General features: G+C 40.9%; 1 protein-coding gene across 2 annotated transcripts in view; it reads left to right on the plus strand.

Annotated features, from left to right (window-relative positions):
• Positions 1-27,154, plus strand: part of thoc2 (THO complex 2) — a 69,831-nt gene that overhangs the window by 32,280 nt on the left and 10,397 nt on the right. For both annotated transcript variants that reach the window (XM_079479499.1, XM_079479500.1), the window contains exons 16-33: positions 1,829-1,913; positions 3,801-3,894; positions 4,199-4,279; positions 4,478-4,574; positions 5,247-5,364; positions 5,707-5,886; positions 8,976-9,140; positions 9,970-10,245; positions 10,520-10,661; positions 12,224-12,381; positions 12,531-12,659; positions 12,792-12,923; positions 13,226-13,410; positions 16,730-16,908; positions 18,352-18,454; positions 20,224-20,573; positions 22,681-22,739; positions 23,846-23,881. In XM_079479499.1, coding sequence (XP_079335625.1) covers positions 1,829-1,913; positions 3,801-3,894; positions 4,199-4,279; positions 4,478-4,574; positions 5,247-5,364; positions 5,707-5,886; positions 8,976-9,140; positions 9,970-10,245; positions 10,520-10,661; positions 12,224-12,381; positions 12,531-12,659; positions 12,792-12,923; positions 13,226-13,410; positions 16,730-16,908; positions 18,352-18,454; positions 20,224-20,573; positions 22,681-22,739; positions 23,846-23,881 — 2,569 coding nt within the window. The remainder of the gene's footprint in view (positions 1-1,828; positions 1,914-3,800; positions 3,895-4,198; positions 4,280-4,477; positions 4,575-5,246; positions 5,365-5,706; positions 5,887-8,975; positions 9,141-9,969; positions 10,246-10,519; positions 10,662-12,223; positions 12,382-12,530; positions 12,660-12,791; positions 12,924-13,225; positions 13,411-16,729; positions 16,909-18,351; positions 18,455-20,223; positions 20,574-22,680; positions 22,740-23,845; positions 23,882-27,154) is intronic.

Below are 27,154 nucleotides of genomic sequence, written 5' to 3' on the forward strand. Positions count from 1 at the left end.
GAGGAGGTGATGCAGATGTGTGTTGAGAGCTGTGAGGAGGTGATGCAGATGTGTGTTGAGAGCGTGTGAGGAGGTGATGCAGATGTGTGTTGAGAGCTGTGAGGAGGTGATGCAGATGTGTGTTGAGAGCGTGTGAGGAGGTGATGCAGATGTGTGTTGAGAGCGTGTGAGGAGGTGATGCAGATGTGTGAACTAGTGTCCAGAACATATGCTTCCTCTGTTATTTTATGATATCAGACACTGAGCACAGAGAGGTACTGTGCAGAATTAGCTAAACTTAAGTACTAAACAGAATGTTTTAGAAAGAGGATTCAACCAGTTGGTTCAGTAACAACCATTTTAAGTAACAACAAAGATTAAAGAGGTTCAAGTTTTACAGAGTAAACCGCACATTTATATCCAGTTTCTTTTTCAAAAGTATATGTTACAATCTGCTTAAATGTCCGTATGTTGGGATTATTTTCCTAAAAATGTGTACATCCGTATTTATGCTCTATTTGTTTTATTTACCTGTATTGTGGAGCATATATATTTTTAAGTTAGTTTAATTCAGTACTGCAAAGATGTTACTGTTATTTAATTTCATAACATTTTATTTTAATTTGAAAACGTGCATTTCTAGTTCTTGTTGCTAGTTTGAACTGTATATCTCAGTTGAGAATACACATTTCAGCATTTTGAGTTATCTATGTGTGCATTTTTCTTGATATCAACCAAGTCATTATACCCAGTTTATCGTATCGCACATCGCAATTCTTACCTCAATATTGCAATGTGACATTTTCCTCAAATTGTGCAGCCCTAATCTCCAGTGTGATAGTAGCAACATGAACCTGACAGACAGAAGGCCACTGTAGAGCTGCAGAGACAATGCACTGAAGTGTATTTATGGTCTCACTCATTTCACAATCCAGCAGCGCATGAAATGAAGCTTACGCTGCTTATGCTTGTGTAGTAGATTTAGCAATAATCATCATTGCATATCAACAGGTTTTCTAGAGTAGTGTGCAGTTAGCATTTTCCTTCGTTCTAGTGACAGGACTGACTTCATGTGTGTCACATGAGCTTCATCAGGTAGTATTGTCTCTAGATTCAACTGAACCGTCGTGACCAGATCTCACGCACGCACTTGGTGGTTTTATTAAGAGCCGGAGGTGAGTTATGGTGTGCTCCACATGAAACAGCTCGGATGTAAAGTACACAGTGTCAGCTCTGGCTCTGTGCCCTCCACCACGGTCTGCTGTTTCCCAGCTACTTTATTAATTGACTTTTATAATTGGCTCTTTTGTGTCACACTTCAGAGAAAGCTGCCCTGCAGCTCAGCAGAAAAACACAGCCCCCCGCACGCACAATTAACAGAGACGTGAGGCGGTCATCACGCTCCTGCTGGTATGTGTGATGAGACACACGTCTGTCTCCGCTCAAGCAAGAGAATGTATGTGAGAGTTGGCCATTGACTTCATGAGGAGTTGATCTATGAACTGATTTCAGGGCTGATGCTGTTAAAGGACTATAGCAGTAACTGATAGAGATTGCACTTGTATGCGCTGTCCACATGATGTGGAGTTGTTTTTAACTAGTGTTAATTTGTGTTGCTGTTTATGCACCAATGCTACACTTGACACGTTATACTTCATCTTCCCCTTGTTTTTTTTTTCTTTTGTTCAGTTTTTCTTTTTCCCTTCACTGTCCATAATATTATTCCTCCACACTTATAAATGATGTTAACATTTTTATTGAATTTCCAGCAAGAATAACTGTGTCGTGATAGCATTACCGCGGTATAAAATGAGATGCTCGTGTCATCTGTGATTGTTCTCTTCCGCAGGCGACTGACTAAGGAGAACGTGAAGCCCTCGGGAAGGCAGATCGGGAAGTTAAGCCACAGTAACCCCACCATTCTCTTTGATTATGTGAGTATTTTATTGCTTGTGACGGCCATAATGGGCCTCTAGACTAATGACGGCCCTTTACAGGCCTCCTTTATCATCTGCAGCCTGCCATCAATTTTTATTGCTCCCAAGATGAAAAAGCTCTAATATAAACTCAGAGCTGCGGCCTAATGCCCAACATTAAAGAGAAAGCATGAATGTGCTGCTAAATTTAGGCATCTCCATCTGATGTAAGAAAATCATTACTCCAAGATCTCATCAGGAAGCTGCTGTCTGTCGCATATTCCTGTCTTCAGAGAGAGAGAGACTTGATTGTGGATGATGTTTGTAAGGTTTGACATATTCTGGACCGTGAGCAATTTATAAGTTTCGCTTCTGGAAACCTTTGCTGTGAGCAGCCTTATGTCTGCGTTTCACAGACCAAACAGAAACCCAGCGTCGCCCGTTTAATTACCGAACGCATCGTTTCCCATGACTCAACTGTACGTGCAATCCACAGATGCGTCGCGCGGCATCTAACTTCAGAACACATGGTTTTCCGTGACTGGACCAGCACTAACGCCTTTGATAACTGAGCTCTATGTTTCGTCTGATTGTACACGTACCGGCAGTGCACAGCCCCTTCTGCCACCAAATAACATTATATTTGTGCTTATTTGTATATTTGTATGTATACATGTTTAAATATGACAGGTAAGGGTGCTCTGTAATTTTTGCGACATCTAGTGGTGAGGTGGTCAATAACAACCAGCCGCTCACTTCACCCCTAATTTCAAAGCACTACGGAGGCCGAGTGAGGATTAAGCTGTCGTCATGTTTTCGCTTCTTTGCAGAAGGAGATGACATATTTACCAAACGCGTTTATCAGTTCAGGGCTACTGCAGAAACAACATGGTGAATTGCATGTACAGGACTTGAGGTGTACGTAGATCGAAACATTAATTTAAAGGTAATAAAAACATAACGCTAGCTATGTGTATTATCCTTTGACATTTTAAGTTAACACGCATGAAAGGGACCCAAAAATAAAAATTCTGTCATGAGTTACTCACCCTCTAGTTTATACATTTCTTTGTTGGTTTGAACACCGAGAGATATTTAATAAATAATGTCAGAAACCAACAGTTCTGAAGCACCATTGACTGCCTTGGTAGGAAAAATGTAAATGGAGGTCAAAAGTGGCCCAGAACTGTGTGTTTTCCTACATTCCTCAGAATATCTTCTTGTGTTCAACAGAACCACTACTATAGCAGTCCATGGTGCTTCAAAACTGTTGGTTACTAACATTATTCCTAAATATCTCTCATTGTGTTTAACCCAACAAAGAAATGTAAACATGTTTAGAAAAACTAGAGGGAGAGTCATTCTTGACAGACTTTTCTTTTTTCGGCTGGAGTGTCCCTGTAATGAATTAACGCCAACAATTATTATTACTGTTCTGATTGGCTGTGAATGAATGTTGCGCCCCGCCCATTTTTCTCGTTCGTTAAGTACAAACTGCTCTGCTCATTGCATCGCGGTTACTCAACATTACTTACTACCGTACAATGAAGGTAAAATAGTTTTAAAATAATAATAGTCGATTTGAATAAAATGGGTCTCTAGGCTAAACTGGAAGCTGAAAATGTCTGTATTAGTCACTCTTTAAATCGAAACAATATCACACTGCCACAGTTAATGGCACAGAAAGTAATAATGCGTTTTGAGAAGACGTTTGCATTTCCCAGAATCCCATGTGTTGAATGAGCGAGCTGTGCAATATTATCATGTTGTTGTTGTTGTTGTTATATCAAAAAATCATTTTGTATGCATTGAATGACATCGATAGTTGTTTGTTTTATTGAGACTGCACAGTTTGTTTGAATTTTAAAGTGGATTCAGTGGTAATGAAATGTTTGGTTCTTTCAGATTCTGTCTCAGATTCAGTGGTACGACAACCTGATAACTCCAGTGGTGGACTCTCTGAAATACCTCACGTCACTCAACTACGATGTGCTGGCCTGTATCCTCTCTGACGGCTCTTATAATTACACATCTTAAGCACAATAATCTAATCACAGCTTTACCTGAAACCTGCTGATCTCCTCACAACTCCACATACTTCTGCCTGCTTAAAATAGCCTGTAATCGCTCACCTTGACTTCATCATCGCCAGAGCCGTGTTTAAAAGGAGTGGAAAACGGTTTCTGTCAGTGAAAGAGCAAGCAGTGGTTTTCTTTTGCGTCATTTCAATTGATAGATATGGCATATGTGTTGTCTTTAAAGAGCGTGTCATGATCTGTTTGAGCCCTTGACCGTGTGGACAGATTGCATTATTGAAGCTTTAGCCAATCCAGAGAAAGAGAAGATGAAGCACGATGACACCACCATTTCATCATGGCTCCAGAGTGAGTGACTTCCTCTCCAGCAGTCCTCTGATATGTCCAGATGCTGAATCCTTTGAGCCCACACGCTGACATTCTCATTGGATGTTAAATGTCATTTCTTTAAACGCTTCGGCCTCAGAAACCTGTTCCTCAGTTGCCCTTCTGTGGATTCGGATGCAAATGCTTATGTTAATGTTTTGCTTTCACATCGTTCCTCAGGTCTTGCTAGTCTTTGTGGAGCTGTGTTCCGGAAATATCCCATTGAGTTAGCTGGTCTTCTGCAGTACGTGACCAACCAGCTGAAAGCTGGCAAGAGGTGTGTGTCCCCTAACCCTCATTTGAGACCACACTAGTTGTGTGTAGGACAGATTGGCACTGGTTTAAAATCCCTCACAGCTTTATAAACTTCAGTATAATATCAGACTCATGGATAATAAGTCAGATGCATGTAATGTGCCTGTTTGTAACATCACACTCTTACGGGGTCGAGTAGATCAGCATGAAAATCGAATTATACTTCTGAGATCTTGACGTAACACGCACACTTATGTTTTTAATAACTTTATGATGAACCCATTATCTGTGTGAAAGTGGATTATTAGAGGAGGATCTTTCAAATCTAGCTATGGTGAGAAACATTTACATGAAAGATCTGACAAATGTAGACACAGTTAAGGGTCAATTCAGTGTGATCACACACACACCACAGGGTTTATGACCGTTTATAATTCCTAGACTGTATTGGGATTATAATCCGGTTGGGATTCATATTTTCCATGCACTGAAAAAAACAAGTCATTTTTATTCTGAAACACGTGCTTGACCAACCAAAAATGTCAGGACACTGATGGATTGTTGATTTTAAGGCACATTAAGCTTTTGTCCTGATGTCTCTCTTTACAGCTGAGAATCATCATGGATTTGTAATAATACTGATAATAACTGATGGTGTAGAACGGATCTGATGATGTGTTTTCTGTATTGTTAGTTTTGACCTGCTGATCCTCAAGGAGGTGGTACAGAAGATGGCAGGCATTGAGATCACAGATGAGATGACTGTGGAGCAGCTGGAGGCTATGACAGGAGGAGAACAGCTCAAAGCTGAGGTACAACACACCATCATCATCGTCATCGTCATGTGATGGACATGGAAACATGACTTCTTCAGACCATCATGAACATGACCATCAGCTTTTTTCCATTGAACTCCTAACACGGTTACAAGACCGTTACGTAACAATTCAAGTCTCCTACTGATGTTTGTTCTTCAAACTTTGATGTGTTAAAGACATATTGCTGTGCACGATACAAAACAGATCAGTCTTTGTGTTGAAATAGCTTTAAAACAGTAAATCTGTATTCCTAGCACAGTTAACACTGGTCTGTATTGCAGATGTCTTGATATGTTGAAGTAAGATTGAAACGTCTGTATTGATGTGTGTGTGTAGGGTGGTTACTTCGGGCAGATCAGGAACACAAAGAAGTCTTCTCAGCGTCTGAAGGATGCTCTTCTAGATCATGAGCTGGCTCTGCCTCTCTGTCTGCTGATGGCCCAGCAGAGGAACGGTGTGGTCTTCTCTGAGGGTGGAGAGAAACACCTCAAGCTCGTGGGCAAACTCTACGATCAGGTACATTAACTCTATATACACTGATGAATAATGAACATCACTACAGCTCATGTCATGGGATTCACAAGAACCCGGATGAAGTTTCTCAATTTGAGTTTGTCATGTGTGTGGAAAGTCTTCAAGCGTCACAATGGGTGTTATGGCCTGTCTTAATGACGCTTTTCTCTCAGCGAATGGAAACGATCATGGTGAACATCCTCCTTTGAGTTGACTTCCAGCTGAAATGTTTGAGTTTGGTAAAGTTGTGGTGACTGTCAGTGTGAAACAGGAAGAAGTTTTCGTCCTCCCACACCGAAGCTTTTCATGTTCAGCAGCTGTGGAGCTCAATTACTCGCTGGGTAATCCAATTGACTTGAGTCCCCCCCCACCTTCTCTAGACATGACATTCACAGCAGATGGTGCTAAAAACCAACATCATCAACTCCATTCTGTGCGCGACCACAAAATCCTTCTCTTTTTTTCATCTTTTTCCTCAATGTCTCAAATTAGAGCCTTTAGCAAATAATTCCTTCTCACGATGCCAAATTGTCTCAATAATTGCTTGTGGTGTGAATGAGCAGTGTGCTTTTCCTGACATCAGTGGGAAGCTTTTAATGATTCATTTGGACTTTTTTAAGCACACTTTGCGGGAAGTTGCTCATCTGTCATTACAATCAGTATAATGTTCGGCAGCCGGCCGTCACTCCTCTGAGAAGAACGATTGACTCATCTCATATGATAAATATCGCTTCCGTCTGATTACATGATTTATGCATAAGCACCTTGGGAAATATCAAAACTTGCCTTATTTTGCGTGTTTAATAGTACATCTTTTGATAAATGCTGGTTGTTTATTGATTTTTAAATATTTAATTTGCTCGTGATGGTCTGTTACTTGTCTCACAGCGTTACTTCAGACATGAGCGCTGTTTTAAAGCCTGTTTCTGTTGATCCACACTGCTGATTTTCATCTTGTTGATGATCAAACTCTGAAAAAAGAAAGGTCAGTCATCTGACGGTCAAAGAGGCTTGTGGGTGAAATCTTTTGACTCTTTTAAAGCAGCTGTTAATATCTGGTTGAGTACAGTTGATATTGGTGACAGGTGTGATTCTGATGGAGTCCTATATGTGTATATAAGGGCTGTACGGTCCTGCTCCTGGAGATCTGCTGTCCAGCACAGTTCAAACCCTCAGCACACACACACACACACACAATTTCTCAAGTATGGTGTTTCTGAGACGGACAGCTGTATATCTCGATGTCCAAAAACACGTGAGCTCAGACAGTTTTATTGTGAAATGCAATTCAGAGGAGTCAATAGTTTTATTTTCTTGTCCTGGTCATGAAGCCCGATGAGAAAACAACATGAGAAATGATTGTCATTCACTTTCTTGCATTAATAGATAGTAGTGTAATAACATTATTGTGGTGGTACATGATAGGGACGTGTGTTAAGACTATAAATCTGCGTCCACCGCAGGCTTAGAATGATCTAGTCTTATTTAAAGCTTCTTCACCTCATCTGTTATGATCTTATAGATTTAGTTTAGACGAATGATTTTTGATATTTTCTGTATATTATGTGTCCTAAATCTTTGTTGAGTCAGATCGCAAGCAAGTTTAAATATTTTAAGTTCACACACGGTGGCCTAACCGATCGGCTCAGAATTCCTTAACATTACTGGTATACATGTTTTTATAAAAATACCAATGTAATCTTAAATGATTCAAACTCGTTCGGAGCGTTTGTACGTTTGTTAGAAATATATTTGTCTTACTAATGCTGATTTAGAACTTGAAACATGATGATGTACATTTCACTGCAACTAATGTTAATACGTTTAGCTTTAGCATAAGAGTTGTACCTTTGTTCGTACTTGAGGCCTGTGTTTTCCTCCTAAGAACTTCAAATAGGGTTGTTCGCCTGAAAATAAACGAGTACAGATGTTTTATGTTTTTTTACGCACTTTAATTCCTTAGAAACTTTACTTGATTTTATTTATTGATGCAAATGCAAAGCTAAACAAGACAGACACTGACCACGAAACGATAAAGGGAACAATAATTATATGAATATCTTCCTGAGATGACGGACACATAATAAGCAGGACAACAAGTACTTCAATGGCTCCGTCTTTGTTATTAGGATCTTAACAGTGGGTATGGAGGTACAGAGCCTGTTTACTTTATTTATCAACATTATAAACAATAAATCCAGATATTCTTGACCGATCTTGGTTTAGTTACAGGGAGTTAGAAGAGCAGTGCGCTGAGGAACTTTCACCAGAATAAAATGTGATTGTTTTTCTTATCAAGAACATGTAGACAAAATAAACAAGATAACCATATATCACAGACTGTCAGTATACGTTGCGTTTTGTCCGTTTTTAATGTTTGGTTTTTGTATGATTCCGCATGGCGCAGGTTTAAATGCTTTGGACCCCAAGAACAACTGTATATGTAACTAAGCCAAAACAAATATAATTTAATGTCATTGTGTTAAATAGTAAAAGCTGCAGTAATTGACTAAAATGTGTATTGTGGTGTGACAGCAAAAGTGTAAAACAAAACCGCATGAGATTTATCTTCATTGATATTGTATAAATATTGATAATATTAAATATATGAACAATACTTTTCTCAATTTGTGTTGTGTGACACCATAGGAAGTCATGTACAGTATAATTGTCACTACCCTAATCCAGCCAATTCCATTGGAGCTCGTCATGGTTTTGTCAGTTTGCTTCAGATGACACTTGATGGTCAAATGATTGTTGTCTTCAGATAATACAGCATTGAAGTCAAGGATGCTTGCGGTTCAGCACATTTAAAGCTCTAGCACAATATTCCCTATACGGCGTGCTTGACCCAATGCTGTGTCCATACCCTCCTCTTTCTGAAATCTCTCCCCAGTGTCTCGCTCCAGCTAAATTGCTTTACTGTGCATTCCATCGATTTCAATGGTGAGCCAATGATGAATGGCTTTAATAAAGCGAGCTGCAGTTCCCCAAATAAATGAGTGTCCTGAGGATTTATTAAGAGCATCTGCATTTGGCTGGGAAACCAATGACGTCTAATGATGAATGTGTCTTCTGTTTCCTTCCCCAAGTGTCACGACACTCTTGTGCAGTTTGGTGGCTTCCTGGCATCTAACCTCAGTACAGAAGACTACATCAAGAGAGTGCCGTCAGTCGATGTGCTCTGTAACCAGTTCCACACGCCACACGACGCCGCCTTCTTTCTCTCTAGACCCATGTACGCCCATCAGATTCTGGTGAGTGTAAACACAACTGACACTGCTTTATGATGTGAGCAGTGGCATCCAATGAAACCAAAAATTGCTCGACTTTTTCAGAGTTCAGTTACTCATTTGACCAAAAACGCACCTTGTTTTGCTCTCAAACCAGTTGCCACATGAGTAATGTGGATAATTGTATGAAACATCATGATTATGGTGAACTTTAAATGTATTTCTTGGCAAATGCAAAACTACTCATTTGTTTAAGTGGAACTGTTCAACCCTGTTACTAGTTCTATTATCTGAGAAAAACCATCAAAGAAAACAAGCAAAACTACGTCATTCTTGCCAACATTGTAACATATGTATTTTCTGTTAATGTCTATTGCTTAAAGAGTTTCAGGGCCATTACAAGAGCAAAACCTGATTAAAGTACCCCACGATTCTATTTGTGACAGTGCTGGACCCCACGTTCATCTTTGTCTCAATGTTTGAACAGGGCTTGAAATAGTCTAGGATTCAATAATGCAGTATTACCATGATACTCTTGTGACGCTTTAACGCGGTTATACAGTGATATACATTTTTGTATTTTGCTTCATTAAGACTCCGTATGACATCGCCTGCCCTATGAATATTTCATGTGGAGCTCATTTCGTGTTTTCCCACACCTCGGTGTGTTACTGAGGGCCCTCGCTACAGCTCTCCGGGGTGGTGTAAAGTGAAGCGCATCTCTCTTTACCTCGAACAAGATTTAGCGGTCTCTAATTCCATATGCTGGCCTGTGTGTACGCTCATCTTCACGCCTGTTTGTTGTGCCTGAGTGAATTCTAATGCTAGCCTGCTGTCTTTGTGCTCCCATCAGTCCAAGTATGACGAATTGAAGAAGGCAGAGAAGGGCAACCGTCAGCAGCAGAAGGTGCACAAGTACATTGCCGCATGTGAGCAGGTCATGACCCCTGTGCACGAGGCTGTGGTGTCCCTGCACTTGCCCAAAGTCTGGGATGATCTTCGACCTCAGTTCTACGCCACCTTCTGGTCCCTCACCATGTACGACCTTGCTGTACCTAACAACGCCTACGACCGAGAGGTCAACAAGCTCAAGATGCAGATCAAGGCCATTGATGAGAACACAGAGATGGTGAGACACTCTCGGTTTCTTTTACTGTAAAACATCAAAAGTTGAAGCTCCTTCAGTGTGTTCGACGAGAAAAGCAGAGTAACAGATCTTCAGACTAACGTTCGATTGGGCGAGGTTTCAAAGAGTAATGACTGTTGTACAGATGCTTCACATGAGTCAAACTCAACTAACCCAACCGATGAAGAAGAGCAATCATCTACAGATGTTATCGTACTGTTGTTTCTTCTCAAAGCCCAATAACGAAGAGGTGTTGCTGTTGTTTTCTCTCTTTCAGCCCCTGAACAAGAAGAAGAAAGAGAAGGAACGCTGCACAGCGCTGCAGGACAAGCTTCAGGAGGAGGAGAAGAAACAGCTGGAACACGTGCAGAGGGTTCTTCAGCGACTCAAACTGGAGAAAGACAACTGGTTACTGGCCAGTGAGTACTCGCAGCGCTCTCAGGGGCGAATCACACGTCGTGTCTTTTGAGCATGCATACTTGTTATTTTAAATGTAGAGCCGTGACAAGCACGTTCAAATAGGCAGCGTTGCAGTTGCAATGCGCATGAAGTGCTCCTGTTTTTCTAGGTGCATTTGCACTGCATCAAGATGAAAATATTTAAACATTCTCAGAATGCTGCACGCGCACCGTGGTAGTAAAAAGAATCTACCACAATTATGGCCCTTTAAAGGTAGTAAAAGGTAACAAACGCAATTTGACTTAGTAGTACGTTTTTCATCACCACCCCAATATAATTAATATTTGTGTCTCCGTGTTTTATCTTCTTTATCTAGCCTAGATTAAAAATATATACGGTGCTAACAGGACCCCGAGTGAGTCGGAGTTGATAGCAATGACGTAGAAGTAAACTGTGTAGAGTTCCGTGGTTGATAGGCTATCAGCGACGCAAACAACATTTTCTGCCTTTTTGTCTCAGTTGATATTAGCCACTTGCTTCTATTTTCTACCAAATTTACAGTGTGAAATGGGGAAATGTAAGTTTTTGTGAACTTGGGTTGACGGGAATGTCAGGGGGAATGACGGGAAGTTGTTTTGCCATGTTAACAGCACTACATATGTCGCGGCAAATCATGCCAACTCGAGGTCAGCTGTCGTCGCACCACCTCAGCAGCAAACCAGTGCCACCAGCACCACCACGACAGCAGACCTTACCTCAGGGCTGAGGTTCTCTGGTGCCTGAACCATCAGTCATATCATTCGAATCAGGGCATTGTGGAATTGTTCCAAAACATGTTCACTGACTCTGATATAGCCAAAAGTTTTGCGGGTGGCAAGGATAAAACGGCGTACATACTAAACAATGACAATACTTAATGATCACAATTAAACATTAGTGTACCTTATATGTATGATGGGTGTGACAGTGTGATGATAGAGTGTTCACACCAAATGCGGTAAATCGCGCTTTTCGTGTGTTGCACGCTTGAACGTTTTAAGTTTATCATTCGCGCGTGAAATTCTCTTCCTTACAGACACGAATTTGCGTCATGGGAGGGGCTTCTGCCGCTTGCTCACGGCCCTACTAGAGCAAGCTCCTGATTGGTTAACGCTGATCTAAAAAGTTCAGATTTTTCACCTTCAATGCTCAGTTTTCGCCGCCTTATTCGCGTGAATCGCACTGCAAGTAGGTCATTGCGTCTTTGCATTGACTTAACATGTAAATCACTCGCGCTTAATGCTTCATTCGCGTTTGGTATGAACCAGGGGTCTCCAACGTGGGGCCTGTAGGCACCTGGTAGCCCGCATGAACTCTGTAAGGTGCCCGCTAAACACAGTGCTCACCAATAATGCTCTAGACAGTTGACAAATCTGTGACTATACCGATCAGCCAAGTGCTACATCATCATGAAAGTTTATTATTAACAAATGTTATAAGCTTTAATATATTCAAGTGCAAAAATATCTGAAAGAAAACTGAATTTGGTTCTGCGAGCGTAAAAATATGTTATCAACAAGGCGCTGTCACTCTGTCCTCTCAGAATCCACAAAGAATGAAACCATCACAAAATTCCTTCAGCTGTGCATCTTTCCTCGCTGCGTCTTCTCAGCCATCGATGCCGTTTACTGCGCTCGCTTCGTAGAGCTGGTGCATCAACAGAAGACGCCCAACTTCTGCACGCTGCTCTGCTATGACAGGGTGAGTCACTTACATCTGCTGCTCTCATTTCCTTTTCATCGCAAACTACCTTTCATTTCAGTCTGCGTTTCATTAGATTTCATGCTTAGAAATAAAGTCACACATCTAAAGAAACTGAATGTCCCCATAAAAACACTGGTCTCGTCCAGGTGTTCTCTGACATCATCTACACTGTAGCGAGCTGCACGGAGAATGAGTCACGTCGCTACGGCCGGTTCCTGTGTTGTATGTTAGAGACGGTGACTCGATGGCACAGCGACAGGGCCATCTATGAGAAGGTACAACACTCTGCTGTGTCTAGTGTGAACGTTTACAAGTTTTCTTCTATGAGGATGATATCAGTTTTATTTATCTGCCTCACCGCTTGGCTAGATTTGTTCGTGACTTGTGTTTGTGTGTTTCTTCACTAGGAGTGTGGCAATTATCCGGGCTTCCTGACTATTTTCCGAGCCAGTGGATTCGATGGAGGGAATAAAGCAGATCAGCTGGACTATGAGAATTTCCGACATGTTGTTCACAAGTGGCATTACAAATTGACTAAAGTTAGTATTCTATTAGACCACAGCCGTGTATGTGATGTAGTTATTAAAATAATGTATTTTAAAAGGACGCCGGGGACTCAAACTCTGGTCTCCCAGGGCACAGTTGCGCCATATTTCTGTAGCACTGTCCACACAGACAATCTGTGTTAGTGCTGTGAAATGATCCCTGTGAAGAAATCAAACAGTCATTGACGAGCAGTCCAAATATGTTTAGCAAACTATCAATCATAATATATTTATTTAAGGATGTCTGACGCTATTAATCTAACAGTGTTAACGGTGTCGTATGATTTCTTCCTCAGGCGTCAGTTCACTGTCTGGAGACGGGCGAGTACACTCACATTCGCAACATCTTGATCGTGCTCACCAAGATTCTGCCCTGGTACCCTAAGGTGCTGAACCTGGGCCAGGCTCTGGAGTGCCGCGTCCACAAGATCTTCCAGGAGGAGAAAGAGAAGAGGCCTGATCTCTATGCTTTAGCCATGGGGTAACTGAGCTGATACCGACTGGTCTCGGCATTCTGCCATCTTCTCATCTCTATGGTTTACAGGGTCCAGGCTTATCTCTCACTTTCACGAGTCCGTCTAGCTGGTGGTAGTTGGAAAGCTTTTAGTCTGTGTTTGAAGTTTAGCTGTTTGCACATTGATATTTAGGGTCCAAGCAGGGAGGTTATGAACTGGTATTTTGTGGAAGCCTCTAGAAATGTATTCTACACAAAATGCTTTATAAACTGCTGTTTTTGTCTTGGATTCTGCCCAACATCTGTCATTTTGAATTTGGAGTCAGACTAGTGTTACAGATTAAAATTAACACCCGGCAAGTGGCAAATGCGTGGGAAGATCTGCATTGGTTTTAGTTGCCAGTTGACTGGTAACGTTTTTGTAAATTCTAACAATGCATCAATTCATGTTTCATTACTGGCAAAACTTTAATGGAAGAACTTGCGAAAGTTTTTTGGTGTCTGAGATGAATAAACACACAATGTGTTGAGTAACTGTAACTGCTATTGACAGCTTTAAACAGCACAAATATATGATGGACGTGGTCTTGACATCCCTCCTCAGCCCATTTTCCCACATCTAAGATCATAAATCACATTAGCCTACACCTCATGCTCGATCCGCTGATGCTCAGAGCAGCTTTATTTCAATCCCTGAATAAATGTGTTGAGTTTCAGAGCGCTTGTGTTCAGGTATGTGTAAAGTGTTGCTGGATAATAGCAGAAATAAATCATTACTGTGGGAAATCCCATTACAGCAGCCATTAGGTGTTCTTTAACTATCACCAGGGAGCAGATTTATTCTTTGCTCTTTTGGCTTGTTTTGAGCTGTGCTCTGCTGTGGAGTTGATGAGTCGTGTCAGGCTGGTCCTGCTGAAGATGAAAATAGAGACCTGAACCTTTAGACCCTGTCCACACAAAAAAGCATTATCTTCTCTCTGTTTGGTACGATGTTATTGTCAACGGAAACTAAGGCCACGTTTACACGATGAAAAGCGAAGGTTTTTCTTTTGCATTTTAGAAAGAATTTACGTCACACGACAACGTTATCGTAACAATCCGCGTTTACACAGATCCGCAAAAATGACTAAAACACTATTTACATTTACATTTATTCATTTGGCAGACGCTTTTATCCAAAGCGACTTACAAGTAGTTTTTATACAGTGACACATTACTGCAGAGCAATCAGGGGTAAGGTGTCTTGCTCAAGGGCCCTTCAGTCATGACCTGCTGGTACTGAGATTAGAACCAGCAACCTTCTGATCACAAGCCCAACGCTCTAACCATTAGGCCACAGCTGACCACAGCTGACTATTCAGATGCCACACCAGAAGTTGGTGACATCACTTTGTAAAGAGTCCCTGATGATTGATTGACGGTTTATTGGAAGGCGGACTTCCGTCGCTATAGACCAAACAATACAGAGCGCTGCATTTCTCCTCATTCAAAGTGCAGAGAAGCATGCGCACATATACAAACAAACAAACAAGATGGCGAAAAGTTTGGACATTCGAAAGTTTTCCTTCCATCTTCTCGTCCTCCCGGGTCTGATCCAAAAGTGCCGTTTAAAAACTCTTGGTCTCCGTGAATGAGTGTTAAGATTTTGCTGTAGGTCTCCGCTGGTGGTTCTAGCACTGGTGTCTACACTTTGCTGGAGAAGCGTTAACAAACTATTATTGCGCAGCACAAAAAAACCCATGTAATCCGCCATTGTTGTATTTGTTTCTTCTTCTTTGTTGTGTTTGTGTGTACACGTGCATACTACACCCCCACACCTAAAACACATGCACGCAATGTCATTTTCTCATTCTTGCGTACTGCAGGGTTTACACGGAAATGAGAACGCCGTGGTTTTCAAAAACTTCGTTATCAGTCCCCTAAAACACCGCTTCCGTGTAAACGGACAGCCAAATCGCAAAAATTGTTTTGCGCTTTCACTTGAAAACGTTCTCGTGTAAACGGCCCCTAAGCTTTTCAAAAACACACTCGAAAGTGGATGAGGGGTTTAAAAACGATGATGTGTTGTTCGTCATGTGACGCAGTTTCGGCTGCTCTCCTGTTTAATAGCGTAAATGTCAGTTCATGCACACATTTTAGGAGAGAGAAATGTTATTACTTGCAGTTATTCTTTTGCGCAAAACTTGTCTCTGCTCCATATTGCCGTGACATAAGGCAGAAAGTAAATAGGTGTCTTAATGAACACGATCTGTTAGACTGCAGAGGACTTATAAACTGTTATGAGCTGTTCTGTATCAAACCAGCTCTAGTAAGACAATTTCAAACCCTTTTCATGAATGAGACAAATTCTGTGCTATATACAGTGAATATATATATATATATATATGTGTGTAATTGAAAGTAACAACAAAAAAACGAACTCTTCAATGTAGTAAGCTGCCTTCTGAAGACCTGTTCATATCAAGAGCGTCTACACATGTGCAAGACCTTTACAGTTAAATGGCTGTTATTGCGTATCCCAGAAAAAAGAATCCAAACCATACTGCTCCTCTTTATCTGTTAAAACAGTTATGACATGTATTGTGCTGTTCTTTATTAACGTATTAATGTACAACGGTTTCAGAACGGAAAATGGATTTGCTCATTCAAATCTGCAGAGAGCAAAATATCTTGAAAAACATTTAACCCCCATCGACTTGAACATAAAAAACCACTGAGACATAAAATATCATATTTTACAACCACATGAGAGAGAATAACTGATGACAGAATTCAGATGTGGAGATCTTTTCATAGGTGTACCACACAAATACAGTCATTCTCTTTAAACACGAGGTTCTTTTCACTCATCAGCCATTCTGTCGCCGTGCATTCTGGGATTGTCTTGCATTGTATTATCTTAAAGGGTGATGTAATTATTCTGCATGTCAGAGGGTTTGTTCTAGCTCAGCTTTCAGCAGGAGGGTTCAGAGAGAAGCCGTCAGTGACATTGATTTAGGTGTCCTGTGTAATGAGAAAGTGTTTCTTATTACGGTTGCAGAAGTGGTAATGGCTGTTGACATGTAATTGAGTGTGTTTGCACCAGCGGTGGGATTTTTCAGCACACTTCAACTTATTGGGCAGACGTGGGCATGTCCTTTGAGTTCCTCTAGACAAATGGAATCAACAAGACATGAAGGAGGGAATTCGGACCTTGCGTTCATCTCCAGTCCGTGTTAATATTGTCATAAAATGAACACAACCCCTCTGGAGTGTTTTCTGTTGAATCCATTCATCCAGACAGATTTTCAGCATTACTTTTTCTATGAGCATCTGCAGTGATTTTAACCGTGTATGTGACTTGCAGCTACTCTGGCCAATTGAAAGGCAGGAAAGTGCACATGGTGCCGGAGAATGAGTTCCATCATAAGGAGCAGCCAGTGCGCAGCACCACGCCTGGCACAGTACAGAACGGACCGGGCAAGACCGCCGGCACAGCAGCCGCCAGCGCTGGCAAAACAGAGGACGGATCTGCCGACGACTCGGGTGAGTTTCCACTTGTTTATCCGTTGTCTCGTTCAAACACACCAACCCTCGCTGTGAGAATTGAGCTATAACTCCAGAAGATATAACACACACCCACACGACTACTAACTGCATATTATTACAGCGTGTTTGAACATAAACTTGTTGTTGCACACTCCATAAACCACAGTAGGACCTTAAAAATCACTTTTTTGGGGAAATTAATTAACTTCACATAAACATAATGTTTTAAAATATACTTTTAGCCCCGGTTTCACAGACGAGGCTTAAGACTAGTCCCTGATTAAAATGAATTTAAACTGTATTAACTGAAAATAACATCTTACAATATATCAGTGCCATTGTTTGGTCTCAATATATGGTTTATTTAGAGTTAGGTTAAGTCTATGAACCCGGTCACATTTAAGCTCCACATTAATGTAGAAACAACATTTAAACCGTCTGTGTTTTTCTGTCTTTAATGCCATCAATTTATGAGTGAAAAAAATATCACTGATCTCAGTACTGATGTATGTCTGAAATATAAAGGCATAATCGGTGTGAAAAAGGCATAATCGGTGTGAAAAAATGGATGCTGTATCCATTTAGCTAAATATCTTTACTCTAACTTTTTCTTTTTCACATCACTAATAAACATATATAGTCAAACTCAAATTAAAAGAGCTAGCATCCCCAACCCCATATACAGCAGAACAGAAAACAAATGGTGAAGAATTCTGATATGATATCATTCTTATAATGCACTGTAACTACAGTAGAGAATAAAGAAGCACTTTACACACAAAAGACAAATAATGGATAAGTTGAGGCATCAGACAGTCCTCCCACAGACCGCCCACCAACTGTTAATGGACCACCTGACACATATTAACATAACAAGCTTCAGTGTGATCAGTGTGTGTAGGAAAGGGATACCATACAGTTTATGGTTATATTTCCATCGCTTCAAGTCTAATCATGTGTGTAAACGTGTTGGCACGTATTGAAGGATTTAATGAACTCTTTGTGACTGTGAGATGCCCTTTGTGCCGTCTCTTTCATTGGCCTTTTCACATATATCCCAGAGGAGATGTCAGGTGTGTTTTAATAATTCATAATCTATGAAGCACAATCTCTTGTTTCATTTTCTATTAATGAACGTCCAATGGCACATGAAGGATGCCGACAGTCTCCCTGCATGCTTAATGGCCACATCAGCGGCTATATTCTTAAATCCAGATAAACTCTTCCATTACAGTTGAACAAAAAATGACCTCCATCAAACCCGTCCTCTATTTTGCTTTATTTTCACGCAGATCTGTAATGGCTCTATTCATTTATGTCATGCAATTGATGGTAGTTTAGCTTTTTACAATTATCAAATGAGATGATATCATCATTTCATGCAAGTACCCTCAAAATAATGAAGTCCGTCCTGTCTGTATTGACTTTTTGTTATTACAGAGAAATCCAAGGACAAATCTCAGGCGGTTCAGAAAACTGCCAGCAAAACCAGCAGTGCAGCAAACAAAGTGAACAACAGCAACGGAAGCAGCACACTGAACAGGTACAGCATCCAAGAGCAGAGACCTTCAAGCCTCCTCACACACACACCTCACCCGACCTCCTTCACACCACTTCCCTTACATACACACACCTCTCGCCCTGCCGCCTCCCTGTTGCCTCGCAGCATCTTTTGCGCTAGCATGCAGCCGAGGCAGAGAATGATGAACTGCTCTCATCTCTTATATAATGTTATTAAAAGTTGAAGCCCTGGGGTGGGAAAGTTTAGCTGGGGCTTATTATTTCAAACTACTCTCCAAATAAATCAATCCTTTATCAAAGTCTACCTTCCTTATGAACTGTGTAATCAAATTGAACAGTGTTCCAGGCAGAATCCTCTTACAGTTCTATTAAATTGAGCAATTGCAGAGAGAAATGTCTTGAAAGAGACCGTCTCCGAAAGGCATGGCTGTTACAACACACAATGGCTCCACGGTCCATCAAAGTGGCTGTGTAAAACATCATTTTGAAAGAAATACTTCAATGAGTGTTGCGTAAAGACTGCCGAATGTGAGATTGACGTGACTGTTTAATCATGAAGCGTGTGAATGGAATGAGTTTGTGTGTTTTTAACTCGGTTTGAAGGGCTGAGGAAAATGGCAGAGTCAGGCATTTGTATTCACCTGAGATGAGAGGTCAGTGTGTGACTTTAATAATGCTCTCATCCTGTAGCTCACAGGGACTGAAATAAAGCCTTCGTATGTGTTTTTTTATTTATCATCTAAAAATTTGTCACGCACAGAAACCTTGCACACGGAGTCCGACGGGTATTAATGAATCCTGACACTGCTGTCGCTCTGCCTCTCTCTCCTTTCATGTCTCCATTGACAGGACCTTGCTAGGCCGTCCTCACTCTCTGCCTGTGTCATCTTGCATACCTGTCAATACTCCCGTTTTTCACATCCATCTCCAGCCATCCTCATGTTTTGTTATTTCCCCGTGTTTCGGTTATTTCTACCGTGCACTCCCGGAATGTTAAAGGACCGAGGGGGACGGTGACCTGTGAAACCCCTTTCACCCCACCTGGAATGTGATCGCGGGTCTCCCCGTCTCTGCATACACCCCATATTGAAATCAGTACATAACATCCTGTTTCCAAGCCGTCTCGCTCTCGTGTGCCGCACACTTTCTCTCTCTATATTCCACACTTTGTTACTCATACAGTGCTTTGTGCTGCGAGACGAAGAGAATTAACTCAGACACCATCCCGCGGCGTTGAACCCGGTCCAGATGTTTTTATCACAGACGTACATTTCGGAGGCAGTGTGTGCATGTGATTGGCACAACATTAGGTCTTATTTATTTATTTATAACGTGCGATAACTTCGGAGTTACATTTCGGACTCGATGTGCAACGCCTTTAATCTCCGTACAAATGGGCCATGTATGGTTTTTAATCAAGAGCAGGTTACAATAACGGTTCCGAGTTATTTCTAGAGATATAGAGTTATACGTTCTGCAGTTATATGTATGTATATACTTTGTAAATGGGGAAGAACCAAACATATTAAACCTAATGTGTATCAGTGTTGTATGACACAGGGTAAACTATAATCCAGAGAGATCGCTTACATGGGATTAGATGGTTAATAGTTATTTAGTCATTTTTCCATAAATGTAGAAACATCCATGGCAATGCCTACTAAAATCTTTTTCACTCTGGAACCATCCTAAATGTAAATGTGCGTAGTGCTTTTATATACGTTTGTTATTGTTATGGTTTTACACCTGAAACATTTCAAACATTTGCATTGTTTTCTGATCTCTCCACAGCGCTAAAGGAAACAAAGAGAAAGAGGAAAAAGAGAAGACTGTGAAGGAGAAAAAGGAGAAGAAAGAGAAGAACCCAGCAAACACTCCAGAGGCCAAAGCAGGAGCGAAGGACAAACCGAAGGAGGAGAAAGTCATCGATGGCAAGGAGAAGACACCCAAGGCTGATAAGGACAAGAGGAAGGAGGACAAGAAAGAAGAGAAGAGCAAGAACGATGGGAAATCCGCTGAGAAAGAGCGTGACGTGTCCAACGACAGCAAGACAAAGGAAAGCGTGAGGGTGGAGAAGAGCGCTGTGGCTGGACCTCTGAAGTCTGTCGTGCCCAGATCTGAAGGGCTCGAGTCTGAGCGGGGTGAGACACATTTTGTGGAAACCCATTGTACATTTCATAGCATTTTATATTGTTCAATTCCAAAAATATGATTGAGCTGCAGTTTCCAAGGGACACAATACATCGAAGTTATTGACTACAATACAAATACAATACAAAACTCACACACAAGGCTTCAGAAGACTAGTCCCAGACTAAAATAAACATTTGAGCTGTCTTAACTAAAAATAAATCTATATCATAGCCATTGTTTTGTCTCAAGATGCACACCGGTAATGTTTTTTATTGAAGGCATTTAATAAAAGCCACTTAAGTATCTTATTTTGACGAAGACATAGTCCTTACATACCAGGCCATTGTTTCTTTGTTTTTGTGACCTTTTTTAAACTCTTAAGACCATTTCATACTGGACATGATGTAAAGGTCCAACAACATGAGCTTTCACATCAAGAGCGATCTCCAACAGCTATTACACTCCTGTAAACTAGGTGGCGCTAATGGAGAATGAGTTTGCTGTTGTTTCCGTCAGAGAAGATCGCGAGAGAAACCAAGGGAGACTGTCAGTACACGATCCGTTCTGAGCATGCGCGTAATTACGTATTAGAAAACGTCGTGGTTTTCCTACACTATTGGTACCGTGACGCAGGCGAAGAAATGTTTGACGGCAGGCGGCACATTTTTTGTTTTGTAGACTAACGTTACACAGTTTAACCCTTCACGGCGAGTCTGTTTTTATGCTCTTAAGTGTTGCTTACGTTACCATGATTACGATATGTGTTTACGTGGTTGCCAATCCAAAATAATACAGTTGTTACATGAACATGGATGATTTTGGTTACATGTGGAATAAAGTATGTAGCAAAGTTCGTTAGATGGGAAGGAAGGAGGCGGGAACCAGCGAACATTCAAATAAAACTTTAATTAAATAAACAAACACTGAAGTAACTGACCGACAGCCACCTCACGGTAGACTGCCGGCCATAAAACATACACAAACTAAACACAGTTTCGGGCCCGGTCCTCTCTCGTCAACAGTCCTGCCGAACATCCATTTAAGCTCCCAATCTCCTCCGTGATAAGATGCGGGACCGGTGCGCGCACAGCTGATTGCACTTATCACTCACGCCACCGGCCCCGCGTCACGGCTCTCGTCCCGCCTTCCTCACCACAACGTATTTTTATCGACTGCAAATCTTCAGTTTCCTCCAAACTCCATTTTGCGATTCATTGCTGTATCATGTCTATTTACCTTACAGTGTTTCGATCTGAGGTCAGTAGTATTGTCAAAGACGGTTTTTGTCGTTTTTTTATTAAATTCTGATAATACTAGTTAAATTTAAATATAGTAATTAATTAGTATAGGTCTATATAGGCTAATATATCTATCCATTTAATCTTAATTAGTAAAATAATCCCTTCAATGGCGTTTACAGAAGCCAATAAGGAACATAACACATATGTCTAACTAGACTATATTCATTTACATGAAGAAAGAACTACAAAGTCAGGGGAAACATTACAGTATTTCAAACTGACTTGACAGAACGTATAGTGAAATGATACGAGGTGGACAGCAGCGAAGTCAATTGAGTATTGTATTTAATTTAACAGTAAAAAATATAAAGAAAGTAAAACAAAGCTGCGCAAGCGTGGAACAGATCGTGCAGTGTCGTAAATCATCGCACAACTAAATCATCATTTGTGCATGAGCGGTTTCTACAACGTCGTGGTGTGCATGCGCGAACGGATCGTGTACTGACAGAGACATACACTTTTATCATCAATAGACAAAAAACATTTTTGTTGTCATTTGAACTAGACTGGCTATGACTGCAGGGTTAAGGGCACCATGTGACCATATTATCAAACGTGATGGAAAGGTATTGTTCATCTGATTTAATTCAGAAAAGATTGATGTATACAGTTCTGTTTCTATGAATGTTTTCAACTAAAAGAAACATAAACAAGCCCTTCATATACTCTAAATCTGTTTTGAGCTGAGAATCACGTGCCAGGAGCTCTGGATACTAGCATATGATCATGGCTTTCTGGAGCATCCAGTGTGAAAAGGCCTTTACATTCAAATCTTTTTCTGAGAACTAAAGCTCACCTTTCTTTTCCCATGCAGAGCAAAAAAGACGAAAGGTTGACACGCACTCGTCACCATCGCACTCCTCTGCAGTTAAGGTTAGTATGGCCTGAGGAGAGCTGTGCACTTCTTTCCTCTTGTCCCTACCTGTCCGGAGATCACGTGTTTATCCAAAGCCCATCCTCTGGAGGTCTCCGGAACCGTCCCGTGTACCTGAGCAGTGGGGGGGGACATTTTTCAGCCTATGGACTGTTTTTTGGAAGTTTATTTTTTCATAGATTCAAAAAGGACTTGACAAAAAGTCGATTCTAGCACAGAAAAAAATCTACCCAAGCGCCTACATTTTTACTCCTGTTTTCATATAGCACATTTTGTAAGAGTGTAAATATATATTTTTAAAGTTGTCCTCCCCTTCAGATTTTTTCAAGCCATGGCGTAATGCATACAGAGAAGGCAAAAGTAAGAAAACGAAGTAAAATCACGTGTTTTTTTAACTAAATACAAAGCCGGGAGAATTATTTTGCCAGAAGTCCTGAATGTAGCATCAGACAGAAGATGTACAAGATTCTCTCTTGGTCACGGCGTCGTCCATCTTGGAATCCTCCGGCAAGGATACGGTCCTCTTCAACACCACTTATGTTTTTATCTGCTCATTTTTGGGAGGGTTGGCCCTGATTTTTGTGTTTCCCGTTTGCCCTCGAGGCCTGTGGTGGAAGACATCTACACGTCCAGCAGACATCATCCAAAGACGACACATCTCCAGCAGATCTCCTACAAATGCGAAGTCTTCTCAGAGGATTTATCTATGAGCACAACGACCTCACGCCAAAGTGTACAAGACCATCTCTTATTCTAGATGCCCACCTTTATAAATCCTAGCTGAGTTTAGATTGTTTCTCATCCTCTTCATGTAGCCCAGAGTAAATTCACTGAATGTATGCTGTATTTAGAGCAAAGCTAGGTGTTAAGACGTGTAGCTTTAATGCAGTGAGATGAGGTGAACGTCTTGAAGAACAGAACACACAGTTTGAGGTGCAGGTTGACGTTAGGCTCCAATAGTCTCTTCATCTCTAACCATGTGAAAGTTCTAGTCTTTGAAGGTCTTTAGGGGGATGTGTTGAGTGACGGCCAGCCTCCCCCCAGCCTTTCTCCTGCTGTGTGCCATCCTCTCCAGCTCATCTGTCATCTCCATTCATTCCTACAGGACAATCTCAACGACTTCAAGGATTCAGCTCCAAAGGTTTGGAATGTTTTTCAACTCTTAACTCTTTGATTGTGTCTTTGAATCCGCTCGGCTGAACACCGAGACCGAATGTCCTTGATGCTTTAAAGCGATACTTCACCCAAGTATGAAAATTCAGTAAGACCTCGTTCATCTAAGGAACACACATTTTGATGAGAGCTTTGATGAGGTCCAGGAGGTTTCTGACCCTTAGACAGCAACGCAACACACTCAAAGTGCAGAGAAAGACGTCCTGAAAAAATTGTGACTTCATGTGACTCCTCTAGTGGTTTAATTTGATCTTATAAAGCGATGAGAATCTGTTTTGTGTTTTTTATTCAACTATTTCTATGATCGCTTCATAAAATGGGAGTATTTTAACTAGGGCTGGGATAACAAATGGATTCGTTGTTTTTTTAAATGCGGTCGATTCAGTATTGATTCTCAAAAGCCGTGACTCTTTTTATTCTTTCATATTTCTGCACGCGCTGATCATTCATTAAAGTGAATGTTGTTGCTACTAGCCACTAGACGTCACTTTTCCTTTTACAATGGGCCCAATTTGCAGAGCACAGAGTTAAACACGCCCACTTATTTACATTCCGCGGAACACACGGAATAGAAAAATCTCGGAACGGAATATTCTGCCCAGCCCTAATTGATAATATTAATCGGTCATAGGGTTACTATCGGTTAACAGTTAAATGATTCATATGAACATCCCTAGTTTGTGGCTCTTCATTTCATTTTTGAATGTGATATTTACTGATCTTTTTTTGAAGTATCTATAGGATCCGTATGAAATCTATAATCATTGAATCGAATCGAGAGCTATTGAATGGGAACATCAGAATCAATACCCAGCCATCATTTTAAAGATCTGTGTCTTGAAGAACTTTCTCCTCATCAAAACACTTGAACGAAGGTCTTACGGTTGTGGTATATTGCACCGTCTTGAAAAGCAGCATTTGTTCAAAACTGCTCTGCAACACCCCAAATGCTACATGGACAGTAATGTACATTCATATAGACATGCTAAAGTGCAAAATGAGTTTGAAATGTGTTTCCCTACCGTGATGTCTTTGATGATGTGTTGAAACATTCAGACGTTGTTTGGCGTGTTGAGAATTGTGTCTAGTGATGCAGCCATCATGTGAATACTCCAAACATGAGTGTGTAGTTGGGTTTTGACCGATGTGTGAATCTCCAGGTTCTAGCTCTTTTTTCATGTGTTTTGTATGCCAGGTTTGGATTCTTTTGTTGGTGGGTAAGCAGTATGTGAACTTTCAGAAGTCGTCTGAATAGCCCAGAAACATGCGGCAGGGCTGTCATGTGCTCGCACCTCCCTCGTCTCCTCCGCCAGAAGACATTTTATATTCTGCTAATGTAATTTCAGTCCAACAATATCCTCCATTCTTCCAGTGGCCACGCTCTCTTGGGCTCCTCTCATTGGTCTCTGGTCCTCTATTCCCTCGCTTCAGTCTCTTTTCACCAGCTCGTGTCCGCCGGCGGGGAGATAAGTGTTTTTTGCTGTTTGGTCACTGAAGAATGTTTGAAAAAATGCTGATGGCACCCCCTGAAAAAGCAATCCAGCTGCATTTTGAGCTGCCTCCTCTCTCTTTCTGATTTCCTCCCGACATTAAGTGCAGTTTTTCCACATATTAAAAAGAGAAAATGTCTTGTAGTCTCATGCAGGTGCTTTTTTGGCATTAGTTGCTGACTCTGAACTGCAGATTTTTGCATATTCTTCATTTCCTGAAACATTGTGTTTATCTTGCAGAAGTGCTTTCACACAGGATATTGTGACAAATGTTTGTATGTTCTAGTAATTCAGATGTTTACGGTTGAGTTGGTTTTCTACATGTGATTATTCAGCTGTGGTTGGTGCTCTATTCATCATAGAGAGAGGATGTGCTATTCATCTCGCATCTTGTCAGGTTGTGTGATCTTCAGTATCGATCGATTTGGATTCTTATCGATTCCAAATTTCGATTGCACAGTTGAAGTAAAACATTTAGAAATAAACCCGTATGGTCATTTAGCCTGCTTATTGACTGATTTGCAAATGTCATACCTGCAAACTAGACGCTTTTCTGTGAAATTCCCCTTTTTGAATCAAAATATGTCATTTTTGTGAGTCATATAGATCCAAAGAAGTTGTTTTCGGAGGCTGGAGTAGTGATTTATTAAATGTAAGTCCTCAGGTACCATATTTTAATCATTTAAAAACCGAGACAGGCAGCATCACAGCGTCAGTCATTTGGTCTGCGGATGCGTTGGGAAGAGCGTGTACCAAAGGTCATTTTTGCGCCCTTGAAAGGCACTGCTGAAGGGGAGGCAACGGGGATGGTCGTCTGGGATAAAGAGTAAATGCCATTGTTTTTTTACTCAGTTTGCAAACTGTGATCCAAATGGCTATGTGATGAGATCTCCCTTCAGAACTCCCACTTCAAGACTTGTCAGTAGGGCACTTGGGTGCGATTGATATTAGTCTGAAGTTTCAAACGCAGAAGCTACAGATTACCGCTAATATGAATTCATTATTGCACAGACAGATTGATTCTCATTTAAAGAAAGGGTTAATGAAACAATCAGTCTATTTTGATGAATGATTGTATTGACCATAGTTATGTGTTAACATCAGTGTTGTTTGCTAAATATATAATAGTTGTAAAGCATTTATTCTTATGTTGCAAGTCGCCAAATAACAATGGGGTATTTCATATTTGCGTATGAGCTTCTCTTTGGTAATACATCATGTGATTAGCTTCTGCTGTAAATGTCATGTATTGTAAAGTTTTTCAAGCACAACACAATAAATACATTTTGACCAGCAAATTGAGGAAGTTCTTTGAAGCTAATAGTGCACCAGAAAGCATACATTGAGTTCGCAGGTCTGATCTATATTTACATTTATGCATTTGGCAGATGCTTTTATCCAAAGCGACTTACATTGCATTATACTATACATTTATCTGTAAGTATGTGCAATCCCCTGGGATCAAACCCTTGGCATTGCTAGTGCCGTGCTCTAACCACTGATCTACATAAAAGTCCTGACATTTGCTGGTTCGTTATTCCCAGATAACAACCTCTAAAACAAATAACACACGGTAACCCGGATGCAGCTAATCATTTTGACAGTTTTTGACAAATGAAATATAAATGTATTTAAATAACATATGACATTCATGTATTTAAAATTGCTTAAACAAAATCATCAAGGCAAAAAAGCTTCATTTAATCCATTTTACTACTGTACACCGAGCACTGAGTTTCCCCAGGGACCAT

This window comes from Barbatula barbatula, assembly GCF_947034865.1.
Source record: "Barbatula barbatula genome assembly, chromosome: 18".
In the NCBI taxonomy this organism is placed as follows: Eukaryota; Metazoa; Chordata; class Actinopteri; order Cypriniformes; family Nemacheilidae; genus Barbatula; species Barbatula barbatula.